The 20,683-nt window shown below is 35.1% G+C and overlaps 1 protein-coding gene across 4 annotated transcripts in view; it reads right to left on the bottom strand.

Annotated features, from left to right (window-relative positions):
- The window catches only part of LOC123635370 (TLC domain-containing protein 4-like), a 95,119-nt gene that overhangs the window by 15,867 nt on the left and 58,569 nt on the right, over positions 1–20,683 (bottom strand). For 3 of the 4 annotated variants that reach the window (XM_045547481.1, XM_045547479.1, XM_045547480.1), the window contains exons 2-5: positions 19,803–19,968; positions 14,973–15,062; positions 12,458–12,516; positions 9,888–9,982 (exon numbers count right to left, since the gene is read on the bottom strand). In XM_045547481.1, coding sequence (XP_045403437.1) covers positions 9,888–9,982; positions 12,458–12,516; positions 14,973–15,062; positions 19,803–19,957 — 399 coding nt within the window. In that variant the 5' untranslated portion in view covers positions 19,958–19,968. The remainder of the gene's footprint in view (positions 1–9,887; positions 9,983–12,457; positions 12,517–14,972; positions 15,063–19,802; positions 19,969–20,683) is intronic. The other variant, XM_045547482.1, reaches the window with a different exon arrangement.

Below are 20,683 nucleotides of genomic sequence, written 5' to 3' on the forward strand. Positions count from 1 at the left end.
AGCCCAGTGCTTCTCTACATCAGGTCCCCAGACCAGCAGCATCAGCATCACCTAGAAACTTGCTAGACAGGTATATTGTTTGGTCTGTCCTAGACATAATGAATGGGAAACCCTGGAGGGTGGGACCAGAAATCTGTGTTTTAACAGGCGCCCCAGGTGATTCTAAAATATATTAAAGTGAGAGAGCTGCTGTCCTAGCCTAGAGATGATTGGCAATCTGTACGCCGGAAGGAGGTAGCCCCCCACTTCCCTGAAACTGTGGTCAGTGAAGGTTTAGAAATGCCCCCACCATACTCCACAGCATTCTCAAGGCAGACCTGCTACATTCCTCTAGAAATGTTTTTCCTGACTCCTCAAATCCCAGTCAAGTGTCTCCACAGATCTCTCCCCTTGTCTGTTAGAGTCCGTAGCCCCTGGCAAATCTCTCTATTCCTGTGCCTCATTCACTGTTACATCCCTAGAACCTAGCACAGTGCCTGGCCCACGTCTCCTGAGTTGAGCCCTTCCTGCTCACCAGCGTGAAATAAGCAGGTCACCTCTAAAGCCAAAAATTTCAAAAAGAATCCTTCGGACCTCTTTCTGAGTGGGTGAGAGCACCATCAGAATATTAGTGTTCCATTCTAAAAGGAGAAAAATATCCAGATTTTCATTTTGTAACGGACTATAGAAATGATCCCTGAAACTATGGTCTTCAGATTTTCATTTTGTAAAGAGATCGATGAAACCAAACTAGAAGTTATCAAACTTGTTATGAGGAAAAAAAAAGTCTCAAGTTTAACCTCTCACCTTTGACACATTTAGATGAGTGAAGCCAAACAAGTAAAAGTGGGTAAACAAGCAAAAGATGTAGGGGAATTTGGAATTTAGAATATTATATATTCTATTATCTAACAGAAGAAAAACATCCAGAAGCAGGCGATTAGTGAGCACGCTAGCAAAGCTAAGGAGCAATCAGATGTGGTCTCAAAGAAAGATACCATGGTTCTAGCCCGGCCCTTACTATAACGGTGACCTTGTAGCTATTACTGAACTTCTCTGACCCCCTTCCAAGAACTTAATAAAATACAGTTAATACTTTTTAACAGGGCTGTTGTTAGGACTATATGGCTGCCATTACCACATCATCATCATTTTATAAAACAATAAAATGAGAAAGTTAAAACCAACTGATAGATGAAGTATCTAACAATGCCATTTGATACCAGCACTATATTCCAATGCTGATGATAGAATTTCCATAAATATTTACTGGCTAACTGACTAGCATAAATCTTTTAAAAACTTATTTGGGCAATTCATTATGATAATTAAGCAATTAAGTTTTGGAAGGTGGGGACAGTTAATGATCACAGGCCTGTGGTGAGGAGGCCAGGATTTGAATCCTAGCTCTGCTGGCAGCCGTGGCCAAAGCGGACCTGAATTTCGGTTTCTCCATTTGTAAAACAGACATGATACCTAATCTTTATATCAGGACCTACATGAGAATAAAATGAGATGCATACTGATGACAATCAGGAAAAATACTGAAATGTAAAAGGCACTTAAAAAAGGGGGAAAAAATGTACTTAGCGATAATGAACCAGGTAATTGTTCTTACTATAATTATAAAGAAGATAAAATAAAGACAAGACCTAAAAGGGCCTATTGCCCTTCCTGCCTTGGTATAATCCTTCACCTCTAGTTACTGATATAGGGGTGACTACACAGGCCTAAAGGTCAGGCCTGAATGATGACAAGGAATGGATAAGACATCACAATTTGGAAGGCCTGAATGTGCTGCTAGCGAGCTGCTATTTTAGTACAAAAGATACTATGTGAACAAATCACCCCTCAAAAAGTGTTAATGTTACCCTCTAATTAATGAGTTACAGGAAAGCTTCAACCAGATAGTTTAAGAATAAAAACATTTTCAGAACTTTCAAAAGACTCAGAGAAGTTACCACCTTCACACCTTTTCTTAGGATGTTACTTGAGGATATGCTGCAGCAAAATGAGCAAACCAAGAAAGTTAAAGACATGGGATCCAGGAAACAGTGACTCCAACCCAGGAGAGCAATGACAGGGAGCCCCAGGACATCAGGAAGCAGCCCAGAGAGCAATCTGTTCAGACTGCAGCAGCAGAACAGCGAGCTTCAATAGCAGGTATCCGGGAAAAGACAGTTACAGAGATGTGATACTATCCTTGAGAACATGGAACAACTTGAATGTGTGATAAAGGCAAACAATGCAAGAAAAAAAGGCAGACAATTAGAAATGTCAGGAAAAAAAACAGACAGAAAACGGAATGCTGGCCCTGCAGCAAACTATTTTAATATAATCATAATAAATACTTTATTGATTTTCCATGTGTAAGATCAATTGGCTATAAAGGAAAACTTGATATGATTACAGAATACAAAGTAGATATTTTGAAATCTCAGCAATCCAAAATATACAAGTACAAATGACAGAAACTGAGAAGCAAAGTGGGAGTTAGAGGAGCAGGAAGGATAAGGGCACTAACACCTCCACTTTAGAGAGCATCAAGAAATAAAAGTACTTGAAGTTTTAAAAGGAACTGAGAGATGAGACAACTAGCATTACTTTAATTGCCTTGGGAGGAAGAAAGGAAGAAAACAGAAGTATGAGAGTTAAACTCTTATCCATCATAGCAGGAAGATATTATCTAACATTGACAAAGCCCATGACAAGCCAGTCTTCAACATCACCCATGAAAATCTGATATCTCCTCAGTGACTTTTCTTATAATGTCTTCTGACCTAGGAATCCTTCCCTACCTTTTTCTGGCAATCTATATAAGCATATTTTTTTGAAGGCTGAGTTTACGTCCCAATCCCAAAAGCTCTCTTAGAAAATTCAAAAAGCATAAATACATATAGGAAAATTCATGCGCAATTTATATAAACTCCAAGAATATAAATCAAGTACCGTCAGATCTCTGGAGAATCAGATCTAGAGAACCTTATACTTGCTAAGCCCTGTCTTTCGTCAAACTCGAAATGTTTTTTCACAAACATCTATATTCAGAAAAACAATTAACAAAAATTAACACAATGATCCTTCCATTCCCTAAATTACTATAGTATTACTGACTCATTGCTGGGCAATATTTTATTTTAATTTTTTAATAGTGTATTTAAATCTTAGTTCCTTAATTGAAACCACAGGTGCTAGCATATCTTTATCCCCCAGCCCCAACCTCTTTAGCTCAAAACCTCTGTGAGCCACCCTGGGGTGCAGAAGTATTCTTTGGTAGTCTTGCTTCTATATTTTCTGATCCGTACATCAATACATAAATGACTGTCGCCACATTTAATCTGATACACCTATGACAGCATTGTATGTGGTATACACTTCCATGGGCGTAGCTAGCCGTTAGACGACAGGCTTCAGGTTATGTGCAATTCCTTGTTACTTTATCCCCTTCTCTCCTGTTCAAGAAAACCTACTTGAAATACAAGTAGGATAGATGCTATTAAAGGGATAGGTTTAAAGCTTGCTATAATATTTTTAAATGAATAAATTACAAATTCTGACACTTTATGATTAGTAAGTTATGGCAAAATTCACAACCAATTTCTGATCAATATGGTGTTTTCACTTCTGTCATCCATCTTTAAGGAGCTTTGCATACAGTAAAATCCACATTTGCCATGGCCTCTGCATGACCATAAAAGAAAACAAAACAGGATTTCTCTGATCCGTTCCATAGCTTAAAAGAAAATTCTTTTAGCAAGTGATTAGGAAAATCTGTATTTTCTTACTATGGGAAATTTAAGTTTCTACCAGCTAAGAGCAGGTAGGGCCAGAGATTTTAGGAGGTGGGGGAGAAAGATACCTAAAATTATTAGGTTCCTACTACTGCTAGTATGGTGCTAACACTGTTCTACTGCCAACAGTTCGGACAGAGATGGGCACCCTTTCCCTCACTACACTACACTAGGACCACACATTGGTAGGAAGTAAGTTCTGGGCATCCTAAAGTGGAACCCTGTGTAAAACTGGGACTGTGTTCTACAGCAACAATAATGGGGCACTTCAATACGTAATATACTGACCCAGAGCCTTGGCACATTTTCACGGAAAACTCTTTCAGAGAACCATCAACCTAGAATTGAGATTTGAGAAGAAAATCTATGCCTACATTTAATAACTGCTTGTTTAATTTTAATCATTCAAGGTTTTTTGATTATTTACTTACAAGACAGAAATGAAGGTGTGAGCTAACACATAGGATTGGACTGCCAAATCAGACTCATGTGAAACAGTACTCTTACTTAGCATTAAGTTTTACCAACTACAAGGATAGAGGCCATGAAATAATTCAAATGAAGCAGAGAAAGGTCTGGGACATTAACGGCAGATGGCAACACAGGTCCTTCTTTCCTGTGTTTAACGTGAGTGTCTGGCCTAGCAGAGATGAAGGCTCTACAAAGTGAGGTTCACGAAGTTCCTTACATAGTTGGGAGAGTTTAACTTATAAAACGTCTCCATGTTATACCCCCAGAAAGCTGTACAGCCTACATGACTTTCCCCAAGGAGCCAAGCCTCATAAATTCCTGGGTTCTCTGCACTTTAGGTAATCCTTACCCAGGGACATCCTGCTAAGGGCATTTCAGAGTTAAGGTTTCCTCCTCCTAACAAATATCCAAACTCTACTTAACCAAAGGTCCTGTTGACAAGGAGATTAGACTGGGCCACTTGACTCCTTTTCTTCCTCTCCTCCCCCACCTCCACAAGGAGAGGAATGGCTCGCAGGCCTGCTGCTCTCAGGCCTGCCTCCCAAGGCTACTTAAGAACCTGGTGACATAATTTTAGCTCACTGTCAATCCCCCCATTGTCTAGTTCTCCACTATCAGAACCAAATCAAATCATTTCAACAAAATAGTTGAGTCACAGAATCTAAGAATTACGATGGAACTTTAAAAATCATTTAGTACAAGCTTCTACCCAAAGTTTCTACTTACTATATCTACTTTTCTATCTAGCTGACTGAAGATATGTCATGGTACAATAGCCACTTTAAAAGGCCATTCCATTGTTGTTATCCTCCAATCACTGGAGATATCTTTCTTCTGTAAACAAAAGTCTCCCCTACCTCTCCTTACCACTCCCACTGGTCCTAGTTCCAACCTCTGAGTTAATCCAGAAAGTCTACTCCCTCTGCCACTTAATAGGCCTTTCACATTTCCTGGGGCTTCAAAGCCATCATGTCCTCCTCCTCCTTGGCTTTTCTAGGCTGACATCTCTGGGTCCTGCAACTGTTTGTCATAAGGCAATAGCTACCTAATCTATTATCTCCCCTCAGTTAATTGGTGGCTCTCCTCCAGACATACACAAAGTTAGGGACTCCAGATGATGATGATCTTGGGTGTGGTATAACCAGGCAAACTATGTTTAAATTAGATACCATGCCTCCTCTAATATAGTATAAATGTGAAAGTAGCTTTCTTTTTTAGCAGATATGATGTACTATTGGCACAACTGAAGTGTGGTCATCTGCTACCTCCAGGCAATTCTTCCTTTCTACACATTGTTAAACCTAAATGTAAAATTTAACATTTATCACTATTAAGGTCCATCTATTTTTTAGCCTATTATTCCAGTATAAAGCCTTTTTAAAAATGTAATTCATTGTCTAACATATTATTAGTTCTCCTTCCTAATTGTGTTTTAGCCATTTAATAAGCTTCTTTTAAACTTTTTTTATTGTGATAAAATATACACAACATAAAATTTACTCTTGACAACTTTCAAGTGTACAATTCAGTGGTATTAAGTACATTCATACTATTGTGCAAAAATTACCACCATCCATCTCCAGAACTTTTCCATCTTCCCAGTGAAGCAATGTGTCCCCATGAAGCAATAACTCCACACTGTCCACTCTGCCCATCCCCTGGAAACCACTGTCCTATTTTCTGTCTCTATGAATTTGATTATTCTAAGTAACACATATAAGGAAAATCATATGATAAACTTGGCTTTTAAAAATCTAATTAAGAACAAATTACTGACTTGGGTGGACACGGCAATCTTCTTGGATGCCATCTATTTTATCAGCACATACCAAGTCCAATCTATCAAGCGTTTGCTTTCCTGATATTGAAAGGAAAATAGGATTCAAAAACCAAACTTAGAGAAAGTAAGGGAAATAGTTCTGCTAAGGTAATTTCACTACATAAATCTGTGCCCACAGAGGAATATGAAACAGTAACACAGGACGATGAAGGTAGGGAGAGCTAGACTTGAACTCCTAAACTAACACTGAGGAATGCCTTACAGAAGGGTTTTTATCATAAATGTGTTTGGAAATTATGGGAATGGTCACATCAGATACTCTATATTAAAAAGTGTTTTTAAAATGTTAAAACAAATTCCAAAACAAAAAACACAGATACATATGTGTATATCTATGTATATAAACATATAACACATATTTTATATATGTAAATATGTAACATATTTTTGAAACTGACCACTTAACATTTTTGCCACATAAATCTCTCAATAAATAAGAGTTATATAAAGTAACTGTATATTTGTGTTTTTACAAAGATTTCTATAAGTGAGCTACAGAAATACTAATAAAACAATTAATTCCCAAGACTGACTTCTGCCGGTCAATTGTTCATTGCTATATAAGAAAGTTGAAAATCTTTCATTTGAGTAGGAAAAATGATTTAGCATGTTATTTGAGTTTTAAAAATATCTTTCATTGATTAAATATTTAACATGTTTTACTAAACGTAAATTTTGTGGGAAACAGAAATCACACTTAGTGATTTGCAAATCACACATATTGCTTTAATAATCTATATTAGGTGGCTATTTTTAACACCTACCTAATTAATTTTTAAAATTTTACCTTTTGAAATGTTGTTATAACAGTTACTATGGTTACCTAAAATTTTTCTTTAAGGCTACCCTAACGGAAGAAAAGGAGGAAATACAGTAGTTACATGTAATAGGAAATAGGCAACACTATTAAAATCCTTTTAAAAACAAGAGTTCTTCTTTTTTAACACTACTAGTGATAAAATGTTAGTGAGTCATAGCATTTGTTTTATGGCATCGCTGTGGAGATATTTCTTCAGACAAAACGTAAAACCAATATTTTTCTAATTCTGGTCTCCTACTGTAAATTAGAACTTTGTTGAATCTGACATAACAAATCTTTCATTTTCAATACCACTTTATACATATTTGCTTGCAAATGTTTTAAAAATATAAATACTGTGGTAAAGCATTAAATAAGAAACAGAGAGACCAGGCGTGGTGGCTCATGCCTGTAATCTCAGCACTTTGGGAGACCAAGATGGGAGGATTTCCTGAGGCCAGGAGTTTGAGATCAGCCTGTGCAACATAGTGAGACATCGTCTCTACAAAAATAGGAAAAAAAAAATTGGCCAGCTCTGGTGGCACATGCCTGTAGTCCCAGCTACTTGAGAGGCTGAGGCAGGCAGGAGGATTGCTTGAGCCCAGGAGTTCAAAGCTACAGTGAGCTATGATCACACCACTATACTCTAGCCTGGGCAACAGTGAGAGACCCTGTCTCTAAAAAAAAAAAGAGAGAGAGAGAAGAAATAAAAAAGATAAAAAAGAAAGAAATTCAACAAATTCTCACACTTAAGGCATCATACGGTACCTAATACCCTGAAATAAATCAATAGCCATTTTAAATCAAGTCTTCTTCCTAAATTGCAGCAGAATGATTTAATGATTAGATTCCAGGATAGTGTAAAAAAGTGTGGAAGAGTTGGGAAAGGATGCACATTCAGTAATTTTCAAGTTTAAATGTTTTCCAAATGCATTGTAACTCATTATCTAAGGGCATGGTTTGATTGGGGAGAAGGGATGATTCCCAAAGAACATAGAAAAAAACTAAGGCTACAAAAGAAGTCAGAAAGGAGAGTGGTTTATCCTTAAAAAATAAGACATTAAAGCATAAATGTGTTCATTTCCCTTATAATAAGAGATCAGCCTCTCATACTTTCCTTGATAATTAGTATCCTGCCCCAGGCGTGAAAGCTAAATATCAGGGGAAAAAAAATTGTATTAATACGATTTTTACATCTCTATATAGACAGAAGAGGATTCCTTAAGCCCTAAATTACTCTGCCAAAGAATTTTAAAACTTCAGTAAATATAACAGAGGCACAAAAATAGTGATCAGGATATTATATAACCTACCACACCCTAATTCAAAAGAATCTTACTTTTCAACTATTTCTTCATTAGGGCATATATTTAAAACCTACAGGGAGCTTGCTTCTATTGATCACTTTAAGTTTTATTTAGTTCCAGTAACAGAATCATTTAAGAAAAAAGCTTATTACAAATAGCTTAAACAGTTATGTAAGTATCAAGTCAAAGTGCTTTACAAATACCAGTTCTCATAAGTGATAAGAATTTGATGACCATTTACACCAAAATTTGTAATTATTATTATTCTTTTATCCTTACTTAGAATAACAAAATACACAAAGTGACCTGGGAATTCTTGGCAAGGAAAAAACCTTATATTCAATGAGTAAATGTAAGATCTGTAAATAACATAGGATCTCTATCCATTCAACTATTATTTTTCTATTTTATTTCTCTATGAATAGATTCACTTTATTAGATAAATTTATTTCATAGTAAAACAATAGAGCACAGGAAGACATATAAAAAAGATCTTTAGGAAAAAGATGCAGTTGAATTCCTTTACTTATCAACTTACTAAATAACACAGTTAATTTCTTATAATTTTTTTAAAGGCATAAAAGTCCAAAGAGGAAAACGGTATTCACCCCACATAATTAAACATTCAACTTGCCAACGCATGCACAGCCAGCCATTTGCCATGTCTGTGATTTCAGTGGTCAACAGAGAACAGAATCATAATCTTTTAAAACATGTATATTAATTATTTAAATTTGTGACTTCAAATGGTTGATATGGAGAGATGTTTTGATATATCTGATTTTTACAGAAACAATGTCAAATCAATGTCTTATTCACTAGCTATCTTTATGTTTTTTAAAAAAAAAGAAAAATTGAAGAATATTATTAATGTACATTTATATAAATTTTTCTAAAAAATCCTCCAAATGGTCACAAATATCCAGCAATATAAGGATTTCAGTAATACCAAAAAAGAAAAAAAAACCCAGAGGCTATGTTTAAGTTTTAAAACAGAAAAAACATGGAATGGTATATCATATCTACTAAATAAAATTCTATTCACATCTATTATTTACAAATATCTATCTAGAGTTTGTTGGTATAGCTAGGTTGAAAAATAATTGGTCGTGGAGAAACCTAACAAACATACAAGGAATATAAAGTTGCTAGTTTACAAATGTGTATGTGGAAAAATAATTTTAGATATAGAATTTAATATGCTTTATTGCCTGAGATTTATTGCAAGAATCCTCTACTGACCTCAGTCTTGGAATTCTGATGAAGTCTCTGAGCAACATTTCCCCACTGCTCCAGCCTACTTATATGTTATTATGCATGTATATGGAATTAAACAAAAAGAAGTATTTTAGCTAGTTATACAGGAATATGTATGTGTCCCTGGCTGTTAAATCATAAATACATCTAGAAAGACAAATATTTGTAGCTACACAATCCTAAAGATTTTAAGTGGAAATTCAAGGAATAGGGTAATCTGCCTATCTCAAAGTTTATGAATACAGACACATTAATAATAGACACACATGTAAAGTTATTATTTTAGTTAATAAACAAGATAACTTATCACAAGAACAATCCCTGAATGCATTTGGAGATGGTCTTTATAAATTAAGAATTGTATGTTTAAATTTATGGTCACCCTCAAGTCACTATTTCGAATCTTGTCTGCTTGTTAAGCTACTGTAAATCCTGGCACTCACCAGTACAAAGAAGTATGCATACAGAGCTGCACAATGGTGAATTATAAAAAATTTGTCACCAATCACTTTCCAATGCCAAATGAGAATCAACAAATCTGTAGGAAGGAAAAATAAGTTATTACATAAGAAGAAAGCTTCAGTGTTTTTCAAGCGTATTTAACTCTTTCTCCTGACAACTCATCACTGTCTACTCCGAGCCCACAGCACTTTGTTCCTGCCTCAGTGAGTCTGATCACCCACTCTGTTGTAAAGCACCTGCTCCTTTTTCCTGTCACCCGCTCTACTGTGGCTCCTCCAGGACCCCTGCCAAGTTGTGGGCATTTTTATACCCTCAGAATCTAGCACAGGGTCTGGCAGATAGCATGTAACATTTGTTGAAAGTATAAATGAATAACTTGTTTTCATGGTTAAATGAAAAGAAAATATCAAACAAAAATAATTTTTAAATAAGCTTAAATTACTGATTTTTGTCACTATGATAATTCAAACAGAGGTAAGATGGTGGTAGAAAAGGTTCAAAGTGACTAATTCATTTATAACATAAACTCAACAAAAAATATCAAAAGAATTAAGAATGCAAATTAAGTATAAATTCAAAATTAAAACTACCGAGACATACAAAGAAAGAGGTCAGAGCATCAATTTTCTTTAAAAGATCCTGAATCTAAACACCATGAATCAGAAAATAATTAGTTTATTTTAGCAAAACAGAAATTGCTGAAAATTTTAACACAACTACTCTTTTTACCAAATAGTTAAACATGAAATGTAGACAAGGAAACAAATGGCTCTCACAGATGCAGACCAGGGAAGGATTCAGATTTTGTGGGGTTGGAGCTTATATAATGCAAGGGCCTCTTTTATAAAAACAAAAATTACTACTACAAGACTAGATATGAGTATTTAGAAAAATAAATCATCAAATTATAAATTTTAAAGAGAAAGCACTTACAAATATGAAAATCAAGAAAAATAACATTGTTACCAACTGCCTGACACATCTCTCTAATACATTTATTTCCCTATATTTTTCGGCTGTATACTTTTTGGCCACCAATTTATAAAATAATGATTTTGTTGTATGTTCTATAGAGAAAATAAAAAGAATTCACTTTTCATTCAGCTTGGTTTAGAAAAGTTTGTTTCAGGCCGGGTGCAGGGGCTCCCCCCTGTAATCCTAGCATGCTGGGAGACAGAGTGGGAGGATTGCTTGAGGTCAGGAGCCCCAAACCAGCCTGACCAAGAGCGAGAACCTATCTCTACTAAAAATAGAAAAATTAGCTGGGTATTGTAGTGCACAGCTGTAGTCCCAGCTACTCGGGAGGCTGAGGCAGGAGGATCTCTTGAGTTTGAGGTTGCAGTGAGCTATGATGACACCACTGCACTCTAGCCCAGGTGACAGAGTGAGACCAGTGTCTCAAAAAAAAAAAGAAAGAAAGAAAAAGAAAAAGAAAGAAAGAAAAAGAAAAAGAAAGAAAGAAAAAGAAAAAAAAGAAAAGTTTGTTTCAGTTCTTAACTCCTGTAAGTTTTTCGGATTGTTATCTCATTTGGGAAAACCTTAATCAAGTTTCTTTCATACAACATTTCCTGGGAAAAGACTATTGTCTGAATTGACAACACTTATTAACCAGTGCATGTGGTGCATTAGGGATTTTGTGTTATCCTTGCCAGGGACAGCACTGTGTGTCAAATGAGCAAATCTTTTTCCAGTGTGTTCACATGATTCACTCTTCTTTTAATTAGGCTATCAAATAATCCAACAGCCTATTCAATTATTTCTATTCAAAATTTATCTCTTCCACTTAACGAATTACTGTGTTTTGGTATAATCTAATTTTCTTGTTAGAACTCATTTCTTGATGGCAGAAAATTTTCTATTAAGTTCACCACTTTATCACTTTTGTTTCCTATTCCATTATTTTTATTTGGATTTTCTTTCGGTTATTTAATAAGTTTAAAAATTACAAAATGGAGTCCCCTATACAAATGTCCATATCAGGGATCCATTATTTCTCTCATTTTATTAAGATGACCCAAAATGTCTTTTCAAATTGCAGTTAAAATAGCGTAATCTCAACTTTACTTTCCTCTGCTTCACTGTAAAAAAGGCAACTCTAACCCCATCCAGCATGAGGGAAAATATGACAGAGGAGAATACGGAGTAACTGATTATGGCTGAAATAGCTTACTTTGGTAAATTTTACCAAAGCCATACAAAACCATGACTGTTGGAACACATTTCAAGGACTGTTGAAAGTGAGGCTTAAGCTTCATTAGCTGCATAGTAATTACACCTCAGAGACTCTTCAGGACAAACAGAGACCATCGTTAATAAAAAGTGTGCAGGCTTCAGTGGTTTGAGGCCCCATCTGGCAACTCTCATCTTCTGTGAGAACCAGGAAGCCATCAAGAAACAACATTTCATGTTCTACCATCATCACAGGTATTTTTTCCTCCGTATGGGTAAAAGCTACTTCTCAACTAAATAAACCAAAAGCACACACTACATATACTTTGTATACTTCCAAGAGTAGTCTAAAAAGAAATAGAAAAACGAACATATCACATACCAGAAATGAGGTAGCCTGAAGCAATAGCAATGTTCACGTTCACAAGTGATGGATCACCCCTAAAAATATTTTTTTAAAAAAAGTTCTTTTTAAGCACATTGGTTATAGATGACAGCTACTTATTTTTTCTATTGAGATTTAAATATAATGAAAATGCTTTCTACAGATTCTCTAATGGTAAGCTGCAGTTCTCAAATAAAATCGTAAAACGTACAGTAACAATTTGGCCGAACTGTGACACATCCTGTGGTACTGGTACTAGCAGAAAGACGCTGTCCCCAGGATAACATGAACCCACAGCCCCCAAGGAAATTTAGTGGCCTTCCTGTCCAAGGTCAATTATTTTAATCAAGAGATCTTCTTTAGCCCATATCTTCCATGAAGTTTACTTTAGACCCAAGGCAGTTTCCAAAATCTCTTTGAGGATAAATCATCAACTCTTGGAATTGGAACTAGGCTGGAATCCTCTAAAGCAGCAGTCCCCAGCCTTTTTGGAACCAGGGACCGGTTTCATGGAAGACAGTTTTTCCATGGATGGTGGGGGTAGGGGGGAGGTAACAGTCCATGGACCAAGGGTTGGGGACTGCAGTTCTAAAACACTTAAAGCTAATCCATATTGAGATTCCCAATAGTAGGAACAGATGTCCTGGGAGTGGCTAAGAGTACTCAGTTTATTTTCAGAACATAAGTTTTTAGAACTATTCCCAGAGTCCCCAAATCCAGAGGCACAGCATAGGGTTTGTTTTGTTTTGAATTGGAAAATCATCATCCATGCCACCAGTGGCATTTACAGTGGACTCAGTGGGTACCTTAGGGCCCACTACAGCTGACATTCCAATGTATCAAGTTACCTTACGAGTGGCTCACTATCAATTCTGGATCCTATTCTAAACTTATCAATGCACAAAGTATTGTGTTAGCTATGATAAGACATCTAACTGCATGAATAATCATAATTCTTATATGTATTAGCTAGAAGTTTTACTAAAACAATTTCACCAAAAGATAACAAAATTTATAAATGTTTTCTCATATGATTTGTTTGCAAAAGGACTCAACTGAAATTCCAGATGCTGATGTTTTTTGATTCCTTGAATCAGGGACTCAAATAACCTCAAAAAATCCCCTAGCTCACTTCTGATTTTGAGGCAATATAGTATTATCATCATCACTCTACTGAGGACTAGAGGGATTTGCCTATTATCACACAATCAGGAAATAATCAGAACAGTATAGTTTGACCCTGCTGTTTTGATCCCTACACATATCAGGATCCTATACTTTTGCCCTACAATGCTCTTTGCTCCAAGAAATACAAATTATCAGTCCTTTATCTGATTTATAATGTGAACCCCTAATGAAATTAACACAAAATAAAACCAACAGCTAAACTACAAATGGAAAGATTTAGCAAAAATCATGTCTTCTTTACAAATTTTTATCTGTAAATATGACCCAGGAAAATAGACCTAGAATAAATAATGGCATTAAAAATGCAAAAATGTCAAAAATTATATTAAAGTTTGATAAGGCAAAAATTGACCAATGAATCAAATCTGTTATAAAATTTACTTCCCAAAAGAACTGGTTCTGCTGACAATCATGTTAGTAAAATAAAAACTAAAATTATAATAAAGCTAGAAATTGTGTACATAGACTATATAAAAATCTGGTCAAGGAATTAAGTTCATTAAATTGATTTCCTTTGTAAAGTATCTTCCCAGTGAAAATTTATCAATATTGGTATAATACATGTGGCAATAATTTCATATTTATGAATAAAAACCAACACCCTGCAGTCAAATGGTGCTGGTTGAAAGACCTGGTTAAATTGCCCTACATCCTCCAGAGCTCACAATGACCACAATTCAATGCAGTGCTTTCTGAAAATACACCTCCTCTCTCAAACTAAGTTGCACTAAGCCTTCTCATATAATGCCAGGAAATATAGTTTGCAGAATTTCTGCCACTGGAATGACATTTAAATTTTTCAAAAAGAACCATCTTACAAATTATCCTATTATTGCTGCATATAATTATTATTAGTGCTTCAAATCTTCTCAGGTACTAAATGTCTCTCACATGGCCATCTATAATTCTCATTTTATCTCTTTGATATCAAACTATGGGTCAAACAGAAATTTGAAGACGAAGTCTTAAGTAGATATTATCCAACTTGACCATCCTATCTTAATAATGACTTATTTTTGCTCAGAATAGTGGTTACAGTAACTTGGTTTTACTCACTAACACAATACAAATGTTTACATCATCATCATAATCTCCTTGTTTTGAATAACAACTGCAATACTAAGGAAAAATGACCCTCTTTTGCATTCAGATCTAAATAAATTATTTTAATGCACTTTGCTAAAATAAGTCTGAACACAAGCATTTTAATAAAGCAGATACCATCAATACAGTTTATATTTTAAAGTAAAGTAAGTGATGTTCTTATTAATAATTAATATTAAAACATAAATCAAAATGGCTATCTTGGAAAGAAATGGCTTACCAAAGCGGATCAGCTATAGTAGCCTCATCAAATAAGAAAATGTACAAGCCAAAAATCCCAACCAACAAAGAATGGCATGTAGATACTACCCTGAAATGAAACAAGACACACACAAAGATTTTAGATTCTTTGCAATAAACTTTAACTCATTCTGGCAAAACATTTCACATTCTGAACAAACTACATCTTGGAGCATTTAAATATAGAAATGGAGTACATCGGCGAGTGTAATACAAAATTGTCATTTAGAAATCCAAGGGCTACAACTTTACTTTGAAATGAGTAAAAAGGAAGATGCCAAGGTCTACAATTTCCTGCTAGAAAAATGGTGAATCACTCCTTGGTTAAAAGTTCTAAGACAGGCTGGTGGGGTAGCTCACACCTGTAATCCTAGCACTCTGGGAGGTCGAGGCAGGAGGATAGCTTGAGCTCAGGAGTTTGAGACCAGCCTGAGGAACAGTGAGACCTTGTCTCTACTAAAAATAGAAAAAATTAGCCGGGCGTGGTGGTGCGTGCCTGTAGTCCCAGCTACTCAGGAGGCTGAGGCAGGAGGATCACTTGAGCCCAGGAGTTTGAGGTTGCTGTGAGCTATGATGACACCACTGCACTCTAGCCCAGGCAACAGAGTGAGACTGTTTCCAAAAAAAAAAAAAAAAAAGTTCCAAGACAGAAGCAAACATGATGACATAGTCGCCAGAGTGCTGTGCAGACAGATGGCAACTGGTGAGAACACTATTCTGTACCCTGCTCCAAGCTCCCTCTCCAACAGCATCATTACACAATGAGTTTCCTGCTTCAATCAGCATGGGAATGACTTCCAAATCTACTGGCCTTAACCAACTCGATATCCTGAAAACAATTCAAATGGATCATGATATGAAGATTTATTATCTTGGAGATTTTGGTTTTAAATGTACATTCCCATGCATTACTGCACTTGATTCTTGTAAAAAATCTGTGAGAAAGCAAGGGCAGCCATTATTAGTCCCTCTATCATTATTATGACAGCACTTCTAAATAGAAAAATTGAGGATCATGAATTTATACAGAAAATCCATTTTTAAAATAAACAACCAAGTGAGAGCAAAATGTTCAAGATCCAGATCAACTTTTCTTTTATTAAAGGAATAAGGTTTCAATGAAAAAACATCAGTTTCTACAAACATATCCTAATAATTTAATAACTTAACCAATACTCAAGCTGTATGATATGCTATTTAAAAAACTGTAAACACGATACTTTGTATTTATCCACATAATGAAGTTTTTTGCCCAACAATTTCAGTTTTCTCACATCTTTATTAAGAAATTTATGAGTAATGATGCTTCTTTTCTCTTCTTTAGAATAAAAGATGAAAGGAATAGTAAAGTTTTCTCTCTAGAAATTACTGGTATGCAATAAAATTCTCTCTCCAATAAGACCCCAGATCTTTTTATTTTTATTTATTTATTTTTTTTTTTTTTTTTGAGACAGAGTCTCGCTTTGTTGCCCGGGCTAGAGTGAGTGCCATGGCATCAGCCTAGCTCACAGCAACCTCAGACTCCTGGGCTTAAGCGATCCTACTGCCTCAGCCTCCCGAGTAGCTGGGACTACAGGCACGTACCACCATGCCCGGCTAATTTTTTCTATATAGATTTTTAGCTGTCCAAATCATTTCTTTCTATTTTTGGTAGAGACGGGGTCTCACTCTTGCTCAGGCTGGTCTCGAACTCCTGACCTCCAGCGATCCACCCGTCTCGGCCTCCCAGAGTGCTAGGATTACAGGTGTGAGCCACCACGCCCGGCCAAGACCCCAGATCTTTAAAAGTGAAATATATCAACTAATATTAAGCTTGATATGAGAAAATTTCATTGTAACTTGAAAAATCAATATACTTGATCTAATAGATAATGTTTCTAAATAGATATAACATGCTAAATCAGGTCATAATTTAAAGGCACAAAGATTCTCACTAAATTAAAGGCACTGACAAAGAATCCTTTGTTATTAAATAACACCAAAGCATCATTTGAAGCGCAAATAATTAATCCAATTAACCTGGTTTACAAATCTGGAATTTTTATACCAAGCACACCTGTATTCTATTTGAGCACAGCAGGACAAAAATATAAATTCCTTGATATCAAATAAGACAATCCATCTAACTAACCCTACAGCCCATTCTCTGTTGCTATTCAAAAATTCCAGAAAAGAAAAAAATATAACCTCTCTTACTAACTTGTTTTACTATTTAGTAACCAGTAAGTCAAGAAGTTTCCTTTGGGAACAAAAAAAAAAAAAAAAAAAAAAACTTTTTATTCCTGACACTCAGGCCCCTCAAATTCTCTTCTCTGTTCAGATATTATATGGTAAATGGAAAGCATTATGAGCCCTCAGCTGGTGAAAATGGCATACAATTCATTAAAAAATAGTTAAACGTTCGTTGGTTCAGTCAAATAGCTCCCACTATAATGAACAGGAAAAGTAAACACCCTGTACTCACATACTGTTCTGCATTAAAAGTCTATACTGTCTGAAACTTATTAGTAAAAATTTCATACTTTATTCTTTAAAATCAGATTCCTGGCAAAGCAAAATTTAGATGCCTTAGTAACTAAAAAGAAACACCAAGATGCTACTCAAGATAAAATTTTTCAATTTTTTTCAAAACGGGTCAAAAAGAAATGTCTGTGCTTATAAAGCACTTGAAGAAAATAATTAATGAGCATTTTAGAATAGCAATGTAAATTTAGTGATTTAATCAATCACAAGCAGTGTGAGTGTTGTCAACAGAAATTACATAGCTCAAGCAGAAGAGTTAAATTTTGGAAAATAGAGTAAAAAATAGTAGTATTTCAACACAATAGGATTTTCAATGCAATAGGTAAGCAACTGGATACAAGCAACTAAGAAACAATTTTTAATTATAAGACATAAATATTATCTGTAAGTATGTATGTTTTCAGAAAAAGTTACAATTAAGTACAACCATTTCTCACTTATAATTAAACTGCTCTCCCTCAAGTGGGCATTTGCCAGTAATTTTTTTCCTCCTGTCCTTTTTCTGCTAGATGGCTTATACCACCCATTTTTCAAATACTCTTTCCTGATTACTAGATATAATTAAGTGTGTTGTATTGATCATATGTTTTAAGACTGGAGGCTGAATTTTAAGACATTCTTAAATGTCTTAAATCTCTACTTTATTCAAAAAAATGGCCTGCTTTTTCCTTCCTTGCACTCTCCACCTCACAGCTTAAGTCCTATGTAAACAAAGCGGGAAGCAGGAACAAATTTGAGAGAAAGGGAAAACACCATTTGAATACCTAAATGAATCTTATATATAATCCCAGACTCCTTTTTCAAATAGGAACTCAGTTTCCCAAATGGTAATTTCCTGCATCACAGAATGGCAGCAATAAGACAGAATAATGCAAAATATTTTTCAATTTCATCATTTCATTTTTATCTTTGCTTCTAACTCTCTGTACCCTCCTTATTTCTTTGGCTTGCAGCTACTCAAAATTCGAATGCCTTTACCTAACCTAACCATGGTGAAAAGGAAATGAAAATAGTTCAAAATTTAATCAGAGAACATATGTCCCCCCACCCTTTTCTTTCCTACCATTCCATCTATCTTCATATGTTACGAAGGGCTTTTAAAAATAATGGTATCTCTGGTACACCACATTTAAATAATATTTTTATGCTAGTCTTAAGATAAAAGATTCATACCTCTTATTTTTTATGAAAAATGTAAAATGTAAAGAAATAATTCTTGCTTTTGGGGTGAAAAGAACTGTAGCATGTATGAACCGGTCATATCAGTGTAAAGTGCAAAAGAAAACAACTAACATCTTGTTAAATTCAGGCTAAATTATAAAAGTAGATGCCAGCAAAACAGTTTGGCTCAGAGAAAGACAGGGGATTTCAGGTCAACTATGACCACTCTCAAATAAATACTTAGACACTGGCAGAAGTTCTTGGATTTTAAAAGAAAATTTCAATGAAAAATAATTACAGCAATTTTAGAGACTTACTGAATGCATTTTATGGTTAGCGTTAACTTCAGCTAAACAGCAACAACAAAAAACATGCCTGTGACTGCTTTGATTCACTGAGGTTTGCAAATGCACAGCAATATTTGGGCAAATAAAATGCCTTAAAACAAGCAAAGCAGTCATCAGAGTCATTTTGTGTTTGAAATCGTGTGAGATTAATGAGTTGTACACAAAAAAATTTGCAACTAACATTTTAAAACTCCAGATTTCCATATCCATAGATGTCTCATTCTTTTTTCATTTTTGTTTTAAAAAAAATCTAAAAAGTAATTTTTACTTTAGAATTATATAACAAGAATAAATGCTAGTAGGCTCTAAATTACAATGAAAAGTTTATTAAAAAGATACAGATGCACTGATTGTACACTTCGTTCTCTGGTGTGTAACCCCTGGGTCTGGCTAAGCTGGCCAATACCACACAGTATATAAGCTATCCACAACTCCAACAAGTGTTTTCTTCCATTATCATTTCTAAAGAATATGTGTTTGTTATAATCATTTCAGAGAAAAACACAAAACAGTATCCTTCCACAGTCAGCTGGATTCTACTTAAACTTCACACTCTTCCGCAGAAAGTTAAAGTTTTCCTAACATCTTTCAACATAAGAATTCTTAAAATTTTCTTATATGAGATCTATCCATTTGTTTTTCCTTTTATTCCCTAAAGTCAAATAAAAATTTGGCCTTAGATTTTGTTAGATCCTAAATGAAAGACTTTTTTGAAGTGTTTTAAACAATTTTGTTTCATGAAACTAGTTTTTAGTCAATTACATTTTCATATGCTTTACCTTGAGTTCCATTCAATCTTCTTTTCCAAGCTGAGACTATTAAACCCTGGAGATATTTTTGCTGAGAACCAGTAACTTACATAGTGGAACAGAAACTGAAAGGTGACAAAGCTGGTGCAAATAGTGCTGATGACCAGTTTCCTGTTGGTATCCATGTTTCTTCAACCTGTTGAGAGAAATGACAGCTGTAAATTGTTATCTCATGATAAGCCTATATTAAAATCTTTTTAATTTTAAAAAGCATGTAATTGTATTCTTACTAATTTTAAAAATTTAGCACAAATGTAAGAATACAAAGAAACTAAGAATGTTTGGCCTTTTGTGTGTTTCTTCACCTATTTGTTGTATATCTTATGTTTGTATTTAAAGTAAAAAGAGGCCGGGCATGGTGGCTCTCGCCGTAATCCTAGCACTCTGGGAGGCTGAGGCAGGAGGATCGCTCGAGGTCATGAGTTCGAGACCAGCCTGAGCAAGAGCGAGACCTCATCTCTACTAAAAAAATAGAAAGAAATTATGGGGACAACTAAAGATATATAGAAAAAATTAGCCGGGCACGGTGGCACATGCCTGTAGTCCCAGCTACTCGGGAGGTTGAGGCAGAAGGATTGCTTGAGCCCAGAAGTTTGAGGTTGCTGTGAGCTAGGCTGACGCCACAACACTCTAGCCAGGGCAAAAGAGTGAGACTCTGTCTCCAAAAAAAATAATAATAAAATAAAAAAAAAAATAAAGTAAAAAGAGAAAAACCTATTACCTTAAAGGTCAATATTATAAATTTCAGAAGACGTTTTAACATGATATTCAAATTTATCTAAGTCTTAGAGTTTAACATTAAGAGGGAATTTCAAATACTAAAACTGAAAAGTATTCTTTTAATACTTTAT

This window comes from Lemur catta, chromosome 3, assembly GCF_020740605.2.
Source record: "Lemur catta isolate mLemCat1 chromosome 3, mLemCat1.pri, whole genome shotgun sequence".
In the NCBI taxonomy this organism is placed as follows: Eukaryota; Metazoa; Chordata; class Mammalia; order Primates; family Lemuridae; genus Lemur; species Lemur catta.